The 11,353-nt window shown below is 40.6% G+C and overlaps 1 protein-coding gene across 1 annotated transcript; it reads left to right on the forward strand.

The window, feature by feature from the left end:
• The first annotated feature begins 1,493 nt into the window (after positions 1 to 1,493).
• LOC121605107 (cytochrome P450 2J2) lies at positions 1,494 to 8,834 on the forward strand. The gene is made up of 9 exons (XM_041934885.1): positions 1,494 to 1,743; positions 2,340 to 2,502; positions 2,905 to 3,054; positions 5,065 to 5,225; positions 5,308 to 5,484; positions 5,898 to 6,039; positions 6,124 to 6,311; positions 6,415 to 6,556; positions 6,643 to 8,834. The coding sequence occupies exons 1-9, from the start codon at positions 1,561 to 1,563 to the stop codon at positions 6,816 to 6,818; spliced, it is 1,482 nt and encodes a 493-aa protein (XP_041790819.1). The 5' UTR covers positions 1,494 to 1,560; the 3' UTR covers positions 6,819 to 8,834.
• Positions 8,835 to 11,353: the final 2,519 nt, after the last annotated feature.

Here is an 11,353-nt window from a genome sequence, read left to right on the forward strand (position 1 = left end):
ACCACCAACACCACATCGCTGGCCAAGAAAGCGAACCAGCGCCTCTACTTCCTCCGCAAACTGAGGAAAGCTAGAGCCCCGGCCCCCATCATGCACACCTTCTACAGAGGCACCATTGAGAGCGTCCTGACCAGCGGCATCACCGTGTGGTATGGCGCCTGCTCCACGTCCTGCAGGAAGAACCTCCAGCGCATCGTGAGAGCAGCTGAGAAGATCGTCGGTGCTTCTCTCCCCTCCCTCCACGACCTCTACACCTCCCGCCTCACTCGCAAAGCCCTCTGCATTGCGAGAGACCCCACCCACCCATCACACAGCCTCTTCAGCCTGCTGCCATCAGGGAGGAGACTGCAGAGTCTGCGGGCCAAGACCAGCAGACTGCGGGACAGCTTCGTCCACCAGGCTGTCAGGATGCTGAACTCTCTCCCTGCCCTCCCCCTCCTCCACACAAACACTCAACCTGGACTATAACTTCCCCCCAACACACACACACACACACACACACTCCCTGGCTGGACACTGAAATACACCCCGCTGTAAGAAAAACAATAAATACTGAAATTAAATGATAACAAACCCTGTGCACTTCTCAGCCAGCTGCTAAGTCAATGAAGTATCCCTATTTTAATGCTAGACAGACACTCTTTCTGTGCTAAAAATACTTCCTGTTTACCCTGCCATTTCTCTTTTTTTTACTTTCACCAAGGCTCCTTCAAAATAAAAGCCTTCAAATTAAAAATCCAAAATAAATGGACAAATATTTATCTAGCTTTCAGAAAATACTGGTGAGATGAACAAACAAAAGAAAATTACAATAGCAACCAACCATATTAAAGGTAGTTTACAGTTTCTCTGTGTGTGCATCTCTGTCAAATAAAGCTACAAAAACTGTTTGCTTTGGGCCCTGGAAACAAGCCTGATGTTCAGACTTTGTCCTGTGTGCACAGAAAGCCTGTTAAATATTACAACAATATTTTTTTAGGCTTGATCTTATTTTGCATTAAATTTGTTCATGTATCACGAGAGCATGTTGTCAAACCTCTATAATGTTAAAAAAATGTAAAATTCTGTTAGCCTACATTACTAGATTTCAGTATCAAGTACAGTTACATTCACATGTAAAATAGCTCATTGCAAAGTGCTTTTATTTTGAGACCATGAAACAGTGATCCACTAAACACATCTGTTAAATGCATCTGCATAAAAATCCATTGACTGTAGGTCAAAAACATCTTAGATGCTTTCACTGTTTGTTTGTTTCGCCATACTTTGCCAACTGCATTGTTGATTCAATGATTACTGACAAATGAATTTAAACAGTATATAAAAGCATTAACATTATTAGGAAGACTGCTGACTGGTGACACAGTAAACAACCGGCTCGACAAGTCCAACCTCCAGCTTAGAGGTCCTGAGAGGCCACCAGTGTTATATAACATATCCTTCTTTGGGCCTCTTTTTCCAGCTTCCTCCATTCCTCACCCGTATAATATGAGAGCCACCACCGTGCTATCTGCATGAGCAAACTGATTTTACAGAAGGGCTTTTTGAACAATCTTTACCATGATTTTTCAAGCACTTTTTGAGTGTATGGACTTCACTGGTTGGCTGTTGTCCGGTTTTGTGGTTTTACTTTTAACTGATGTTGTCAGAAACTGGAGGCCACACAACTTTCCACCTGGCCCCTGGGCTGTGCCTTTTCTGGGAAATGTCTTCACAGGAGTGGACTTCAAAACAATGGACAAGGTGAGGTGAACACTGACATTTCATTTTTCTGAGAGAAGAGATGTAAAGATTCGATCTTTGTGGTGATTTGGCTTACAAAAGAGGCATTGTCAACACAATGAGCACAGGGAAAATCAATAAATACACAATAGCATCATAAAATTAGAACCCCAAAGTGTACTCTTACCAGCTGCCAATTTGATATTAGTGCATAGTCATGTGTTTTACCTAAACTAAGGTTTGGTATTCAGCTATAAAAGTTTTCTGACCATTAAAGCAACATAAAACAGTTTCTCAGCTCAAAACATGACAAATAATCAGTGACAAACTGCAGGTCAATACATGTAAAATAAGTATTTATTTACTTTGTATATCAAAGAGAACAGTTTAACATTAAACTAACAGTAATATGAGCATCAACAATAGAGTGACAACAACCTTTTGCAGGAGTGGTTGCAATGAGAAGTTACTTCAAGTTTAGTCCAAAGTGTTTATGTAATTGTCCACCAAGCATTTCATCTGACAAAAACTGCCTTTATTTCCATGCAATCTGTAATTATAAATAAAAAGACAACAAAAGCTTTTGCAAACTTCTCAGAATTTGTTTTTGAATGCAGCTTGCTGAGGAGTATGGTCCAGTGTTCAGCCTGAGGAGAGGCAGTGAGAGGATGGTGTTTGTTTCAGGATACAAGATGGTCAAAGAGGCTCTTGTCAACCAGCTGGATAGCTTTGTTGATCGACCTATTGTCCCTCTCTTCCATGTTGTCTTCAAGGGCCTTGGTGAGTATGTGAGAGCATGAATTTATGGCACCAAAAATGCCTTTTACTGGATTAAACTCCTTCTTCAGGGTAAAATTAAATGTCCTTGTGCTGTGTTGAAGGATTTAACTGGAAATCAGAACCCAGTCAGCAAACTGACATGGGACAAACTGTATTGTCATTGCAGAATATGTGTAGTGTTGACATTTTTCCATTTACGCTCTTTCCTTGGATACAAGGATACACCAAACTCAGCACAGCAGAGATTAAGGCGCGATAGTAGCTGTTTATTTTTAATCTAGCTGCTCATAAGTTATTGAATTCCTAAACACAGCACAATACATGTTTTTCTGAAACTATTTGCAGCAATCCCTGCAGAGGGCCTGTTTGCTTTGTGTATAATTTGATATAACATTCCCACAGGCGTAGCTTTGAGCAATGGTTACCTGTGGAAGAAGCAGAGGAAGTTTGCCAACACTCACCTGCGTTACTTTGGAGAGGGCCAGAGGTCACTGGAAAAATACATTGAAGTGGAAAGCAACTTCATTTGTGAAGCTTTTAAAGATGAACAAGGTAAGTAGATACTAGAAATTCATCTTTCAGTTATAACTTGACTGCTGCAAAAATACTGCTGACAGTCTACTCTCATCACATCCCAATTGTGCAGAATGTATGTGGCAAATAAAGTGATGTTACATCCAAACAGTGGTGGAGGAAGTATTCACATCCTTTGCCAAAATAAAAGCACCAATACTGCACTTTAAAAATACTCTAGTACAAGTAAAAGTCGTGTGTTCACGGCCCCTGTGACTGTTGTGCTATCACATCATTAGAATATTAATACTCATGCATTCATGTAAAAGCGGGATTTTACTGTTGTTGCAGTTGGTCGAGGTGGAGCTTATTTTAAACTGTTTTTTGTAAGACTACAACTAATGATTATTTTGATTGTGGATTCATCTAAAGATTATTTCATCAATTAATTAGTTAAAGGATAACTTTCGTTTTTTACAACCTGGACTTTATATGTAGCATTAAATACGACCATTTAGACACCCAGACAACTTTGGTGGCATTTGGAGTCGTTTTGAAGAAATTAGCCCCAGAGGAGTGGCGCGTATATCCGTATAATGCGAGTAATCGGGGCACCCGTGCGTAGCCTCTATAAACGCATAATCTGTGGCGAAACTCGTTCATATTCCAATATTTTGTTATGATATGCTGGTACTATTCCCCTCTGAGCCCGTGGTGGCATGTTATCAACATCCAGTGTCTCCAGACAACTACCTCTGATGCGGATGATGTAATTTTCGAGTGCCGCGCGCTGCGAGCAACTCTCGCGGCGGTCGGCTAGTTCAGCTGTAGTTTGCGACTGTTATTTTTCACAAAATGGATGAATATTTTTCCGACTCTGAGGTGGTGGACAATGACTTTGTTTACGATGGACGTCCTTACCGTTTTGAGCCAGAGTACACGGACGAGGAGCTCGTTGAAAGGAGGACGCGGAGGCAGAGAGAGGAACAGCTGGCCAAACAACAACAAACGACTGTGCATCCACGAGTAGACGGTAACTGGTGGTGTTCTTGTGGACAATGTTCATCGATGACAACAGAGGAGGATATGTTCATCGATGACAACAGAGGAGGAATGCCTCTGTTGCTCAGAGTGGGACTTGCGGCCAGGAGATAGGCGTCTGGATGTGTCAATAAACGTCTGTATCACAACACTGGAGGATTTCTGCGCAATGAGAAACCGGGCTGTGGTGGAGACTTTTTTTCGTGTCCCTAAAGTGAACTGGAAGACCCAGCCAAAGCCTGCAGGACCAAATGGACAACTTTCGATTGAGTAAGTAGCTTACACACATGTATAGATTATTTATTTGCCTTGGTTTTGTTTGCCAGAAGTTTATCATTGCGTGGAAATCCTCCAATGTTGTGATACAGACATTTCTAATTTCTTCAAAACGACTCCAAATGCCACCAAAGTTGTCTGGGTGTCTAAATGGTCGTATTTAATGCTACAAATAAAGTCCAGGTTGTAAAAAACAAAAGTTATCCTTTAATGGTTCGGTTTGTGAAAATAGTGAACAATGCTGTCACAAATTCTCAGAGCCCAATGTGGCACCTTCACAATGCTGCTTTTGTCCAACCATGAGTCCAAACCTGAAAATTGTTTCAAATAAATTGAAATTATTTAAGAAATTAAAAGGAAAGAAGCCATGAAATGTTTGGCATTTTAGCATGAAAAATTACTTAAACAATTAGTTTCTGCTCAATTTACTCTCAGTTAATTTGATAATTTCAGCTGTACTTGAACACTTTCAAGCATTTTGTGTGCACAATTCTTGATTTGTAAAACAGCAATTAACAAAAGCTGTCAAATAAATGGGGGATTATTTATACGGCGTAAAAAGAATATTTCCCTCTGAAATGCAGTGGAGAAGAAGTATAAAGTGGTATGAGGAGAAAATACTAATATAAAGAACATTATCTCAAATTTGTACTTAGGGTAATTCAGTTACTTTCCACTACTACATCCTAATATTATTTATCACCACTTGAACTGAAATTATCATATTCCCAGGACGACCTTTCAGTCCCCGCTACATTCTAACGAATGGAGTGAGTAACATCATCTCATCTGTGGTCTTTGGACACCGCTTTGAATACAGTGATCAAAGCTTTCGTAAGGTTCTGGAGTTAGACCAAGAAGCCATCATGCTTGCTGGCTTGGCTCAGACTCAGGTAATTGATCTGCCTCGACTATCATGTTGTGACCACAAAACAAACTGGGTCCATCACTGATCTGAGTTTGTCCCATCAATAGCTGTACGATGCCATCCCTGGTTTGATGAAGTACCTGCCAGGACCTCACCAGACTGTCTTTGCCAACTACAAAGAGATCATGACTTTCCTGAAAAAGGAAGTCGAGAAGCACCAGGAAGAGTGGAACCCTGCTGACCCTCGTGATTATATCGATGTTTACCTGTCAGAGATGGAAAAGGTAGTGTATTTCCACATATTTAGTAAAGCTCCCTAGAAAGGAGTTTCTATGAAAGATGCTGAGATTGTGTTTATGTGAACACACTCAATAATTAACTGGGCTAAATTTGTCTGACGGAAACTCCATTATCCAGTAGATTACTAAAATGTCATGTTCTGGGGACACCACGGTAGCTCACCCAGTAGAGCATGTACCATGTATCAAAGCTGAGTCCTGACCGTAGCAGCCCGGATTGGACTCCAGCCTGGTTCCCTTGCTGCATGTCATCCCCTCTGTCCACTGCCTGTCAGTATGAAACAAAAATAAAGTAGAAATGTCAAAAAAAGTCAATCTAAGGCTAAGGCAAAGACTATGGTATGAAAGCATGGGTCAGTGTCAAAAAATAAGAGTGTTTCCTGCTTATGTGCTGCCAGAAAAAGGAGGATCCCCAGGCTGGCTTCAATATTGAAACTCTGCTGGTTTGCACTCTGGACCTGATTGAGGCTGGGACAGAAACATCTGCCACCACTTTACGCTGGGCCCTCGTGTACATGTTGCACTACCCAGAGATACAGGGTAGGTAGTTCATCAATCACATTAAGCATTATAAACAGTTTGGTCTTATGTCCAGTGAGACGGCGACTCTGCTTCCTCACTCAGAGAAAGTCCAGGCAGAGATAGACAGAGTGATCGGACAGTCGCGTCAACCCAACATGGCCGACAGACCCAACCTGCCTTACACAGAAGCTGTCATCCATGAGACTCAAAGGATGGGAAATATTGTTCCCTTGGGATTCCCTAAAATGGCCAGTAAAGACACCACACTGGGAGGATACTTCATACCCAAGGTAAACACCTATGACCGGACTCACCCAGGAGTGGATAACAAGCTATAAAATTTGTGGATTATTTCTACATTACAATGCCAACGTTTTATGACTTCCTTTCCAGGGCACTGCTATTAATACAATGCTTGGGTCTGCGCTGTTTGATAAGAATGAGTGGGCGACTCCAGATACCTTCAATCCTGAGCATTTCTTGGATTCAAAGGGCCAGTTTCGCAGAAGAGATGCCTTCTTACCATTTTCAGCTGGTAGTTTTTACGGTTCCACTTTCAGGTATTTACAAATTCATGACATGCTGGGACTCTTTTAATCTAAAGCTACTGTTTCCCTGCAGGTAAACGTGTGTGTTTAGGGGAGCACCTGGCCAGAATGGAGCTGTTCCTTTTCTTTACGATCCTCCTCCAACGCTTCACTTTCTCTCCTGTTCCTGGAGAAATGCCCAGTTTGGAGGGCATGGTGGGCTTCACTAATTCCCCCAAGGAGTTTAGGATTGTAGCTGTGCCTCGATGATTTTCTCTCTCTTTGCTTATATACATATTCAGACATCATAGCAGGCTTTTTGTTCATGCAGAAAAATGCACAGTGTTACCCCTTTCAGGTTCCACTTGTGACAGCTTTAATTTGGCATGCCTGGTGGAATTGCACTGCACTGTCTAGAATGGCAGCAATCAGCTCTGTTGGGCTGCATTGCAAACAGAATGTGGACATTAGACGCCCGGTGGAATTCAGGGGCAAGAGGTATTTGGTAATGTCCACCATAAAGACCAAAGCATACAGACACTTACTATTACTGAGTTTCCACATCTGAATTTCCCTTCATCTCTATGAATTATTCCAGACAAATAGACACTCTGAAACACTTTTACTCTGTCAAGTGTTAGCAGCTCCACAGCAGCAAAAAGGCACTCCTTCACAAATTCTCCTACTGAGGTTTCTGCTTCTTAGCTATTTGATCGCTCACCACAAAATTTGCCAACACTGCCTCAGATTGCAGTCTTGTGAAAGCTGCTTGTTGTGCATCCAAACTCCCCCTAAGAGCATTAACTTTAGCCAAGCACATTTGTCCTTGTAGCTGAGTTTAGCGTGTTTGTAGCTGTTCCTTTTCTTTACGATCCTCCTCCAACGCTTCACCTTTTCTCCTGTTCCTGGAGAAATGCCCAGTTTGGAGGGCATCCTGGGCTTCACCCATTCCCCCAAAAGAGTTTTGGATTGTAGCTGTGCCTCGATGATTTTCTCCACCTTTTCTCATCCCACACAAAGACAAAGCATCAGCACAAACCAGCAAAACTCTCCGGTATTCCCATGATCCTCCTACAGAGGTTTTCAGTTATTTTGTTTTTTGGAGAACTCTTCTTAAGACCATGTGGATGTGTGCAATTAAAATCAATTCATATTTTTGTTCGTAACTGAAAAACCAGACTTTACAGTCATAAATAACAACTTTTTACTAATGTTATATATGTTAATGTTATTATTATTTAGTTAATTTTTACTCATAGAAGATGCATGAATCTTTCTTTTTTGCTTTTGCATTCAGAACAGATAGGGGTAATTATTGCAAAAGTTAACAGTAATGAACACATTCAAAATTTACCTCTTATAACTTCTAAATGAAAAATGTATTCTGTTGAGTGTACATGACCTTGTATCATCATCTAAGGCCATGCCTAGACCATTTGACAGATTGTCAAAAAAAAGAAGACCCACAATTAGGTGAGACACAAGAAAATCACCTGACTGTCCCATTAATTGAGGTGGCAGTCATCACTTTATTCTCCAATGCTGCTAACTCAAACATTTAATTTCCTTTCCTGAGTTCTTAAATAAATAAACGTTTTTAGTCATATCCCAGAGTTGTCTGTTTGCATTAATTGATTCATGACGAGCTTCATAAACTTAAAGGCACAGAATGTAATTTTTTGCTGCCGTGGGTCTCTCAATGGAAAGAATAACAAAAAATGTAGTTTGATGATGTCCTGAAGTAACATGGGATCATGGGAGGTGTTGTCTTCATTGTTTAACAATTAAAATCGCACATGAAAATCCATTTGGTGTGACTCAAGCACAAATGTTCACGGATGAGGCAACATATTAAAGGTTTATTCGCATTATGTTTGGTCACGTCTCCTGAATTCCTTCCTCACTCTCTGACGGATCATCTGGAGTCTCCCATGTTTGAAGTTATAGCAACTACAGGACGTAAAGGGCATATGAAGCCACCAACAGGTGGCCAAATAAAACAGGCTGTTAACTCTGTTAACTGTTAACTAAAATTACAGTTTCTCTGAGTTTGAACATTGTTGGAAACATTTGGGATTATGTGAGTGCACTACTCAAAATATTTAACATAGGTCTAGTTGTTTTTAGTTTTTTTAACATGGAAATGTTTTTATACCTGTAAAACAATCACACAGATGCAGTGCAAAAGTATTGAAAATTGTATAATGTTTGTCTGTGTTCATTATATTTTGAAAACTTTTGTGAAAATATGACTGATTCCAAGCAAATAAAGTTTGAAAAACAGTCTTTCATCTGAGCTTTTTCTGCCCATCGACAATGATGCTAAATTTCTTAGCTGTGTGACAGCTTGACTTACATTTCTATTATGCTAATAGAATACAGACTCATCCTCTGGTTGCTATTGCATTAAAAACACAGTGGTGATCCACTGTTCAGGCTAAATTGATTTATCAATGTTTTGTAAATGGTTTATGTAAGAGAACATTCTGTTAATCGTGTACTATATCACTACTTTAGTTTTTATCATATAATAGTGGTCTTGTATGTCAAGGGAAAAGGAGGCATGTCTGTAGATGGTTATTTGAGAACACTATCACAAGAACCTTTGTACTAACAGGCATTATTAAACAACAGGTTTTTCAAGTGAGGAGGACAAAAGCCTTGAGAAGCTCCAACCTTCCTCCTGCTGCTACTGCTTTAATTCTCTTTAACAATGTGGCTTGATAATTTTTTGTTGAGTTTTGACCTCAAGGGGATATTCCCGTTTTTGTTTTTGTCTTATTTGTAGACTTCCTTAAAAAAAAGAATCCTCCAAATTTTCCTCCAGGACCATTGGGTCTTCCCTTTGTTGGGAATTTCTTGAGTATGGACAAAAAACATCCGCACAAATATTTTACCAAGGTAAATATTAAGAAGGTTTCACTTTACAGTGATATCATTGCAAAAGACTTGTATTAATATGTTTTAGATTTGTTAAAGCACTTTGAAAGTGCTTTCCAGTTTCGTTTTTCAAATCATTTTTGCTGTGCAAATTTGATTTTTTTTTTGTGTAAATTTTATTGAGACATTCTAATACATTTAAATTTGATTTGAATTTTGCATTTCCTATCAGGATGTGGCATATGTGAGCAATAACAACATGTGTAACAATGAACTAAGAAAATGCAAACCATTTCAACTGCAGCAGCAGATACTGACAGCTGGTGGTGGAATTGTAAATATAAATGCATATTCTGGCCTCCACACACAACTGGTGGCCCACTTGTTTGTCATCCAAAAGTTCATATGATGCAGTAAAGTGTTCATTACTGTTCTTCACTGTTCCTTGATGTATTGTCTGCAGCTGGCTTACATCTATGGGAATGTGTTCAGCGTCCGCCTCGGCAGGGACAAGATGGTGCTTCTGTCTGGATACCAGATGGTGAAAGAAGCCATTGTAGCACAAGCCGAGAACTTTGTGGATCCACCATAAGCACAGTCAACGAAAGATTTTACTCAGGAATCACAGGTGTTCAAATCTTTTGTCTCATGCTGTGCAGAAATTTGTTCCACTGAACCATTAACCCTATTTCCTCTGCATGTTTGTGTTTGGATGGTCTGTTCACAAGCAATGGTGAAACATGGAAGAGACAGCGGCGCTTTGCTTTGTCTGCCTTACATACCCTTGGCCTGGGCAAAAACACTATGGAGCAGAGTATCTGTGAGGAGATCTGACACCTGCAGGAGGAGATAGAGAAGGAAAAAGGTGGTCTACAATGAGCATAAAATATAATCACAGTCATCCATGTCAGCTCTTCAGCAATTGTCTAAACAGTGCCCTCCTTTCCTCCAGGTGAACCATTCAACCCAACAGATCTCTTCAACAACGCTGCATCAAACATCATTTGCAGCTGGTGATGGGGAAACGATTTGAATACAGCGACCATAAATTCCAAACAATGCTGAAGTATCTGTCCGAAGTTCTTTTTCTAGACCGCTCTACATGGGGTCTTGTAAATCAGTAATACTGTATCTCATTAGTTCAGAGATTGCATTCTGGTGGGATTGTGGGAGCCAATCTTTAACCAACTGAGAGACTGATTACCGTGCTCATAACTTATCACAAAAGATGAACGATGACGTGAATGAAAGTTTCTCTCATTTAATGCCTTCTTCTGAATAGCTGTATGATTCATTCCCATTGCCAGGTCCTCACAACAAAATGTTCAACCACTTCAACACACTCCGAGACTTCATCAGCGAGGAGGTGAAGAGCCACAAGAAGGACCTGGGCTACAACAATCCGCGGGACTACATTGACGCTTTCATCATTGAAATGCAGAACGTATGTGAACAAATGCATTGTGCACTCGTCGTTTTTTCCCAAAGACTGTTCCACCTAGTCCCACCCTAATGTACTGTGATTGGCTAGTACTCATTGGTCAGAACGCCTTCAGCGGACAGTATAAAGAGTGACAAAGTTCAAGTTGAGAGGAGGTTGTGGTGGATAAATGGGTCAAACACAACACTATCATGCTGGACACAGGATTGCATCCCACGTGAAACAATAATAGTTTGACTTACTATTGTCATTGTTTTTGTTTTTTTAATAATTTTCAGTTTTCAGTCTCAGTTTGGTTCGGTTTAGACAATAAAACCACTTGAACAGGTTGAGCTAACAATGAGCCAACTGAAAAACAACCACAGACAGTTTACTACGGTTTACTACAGATGTTCTCTTTCTCCGTTCCTGATGGAGTTGAGCTGAGTACAGAAGGAGTTAGTGGAACTACACGTGTACCACACCCCTTCACCCCTTCTGAGCC

The sequence above is a fragment of the Chelmon rostratus genome, chromosome 4 (assembly GCF_017976325.1).
Source record: "Chelmon rostratus isolate fCheRos1 chromosome 4, fCheRos1.pri, whole genome shotgun sequence".
In the NCBI taxonomy this organism is placed as follows: Eukaryota; Metazoa; Chordata; class Actinopteri; order Chaetodontiformes; family Chaetodontidae; genus Chelmon; species Chelmon rostratus.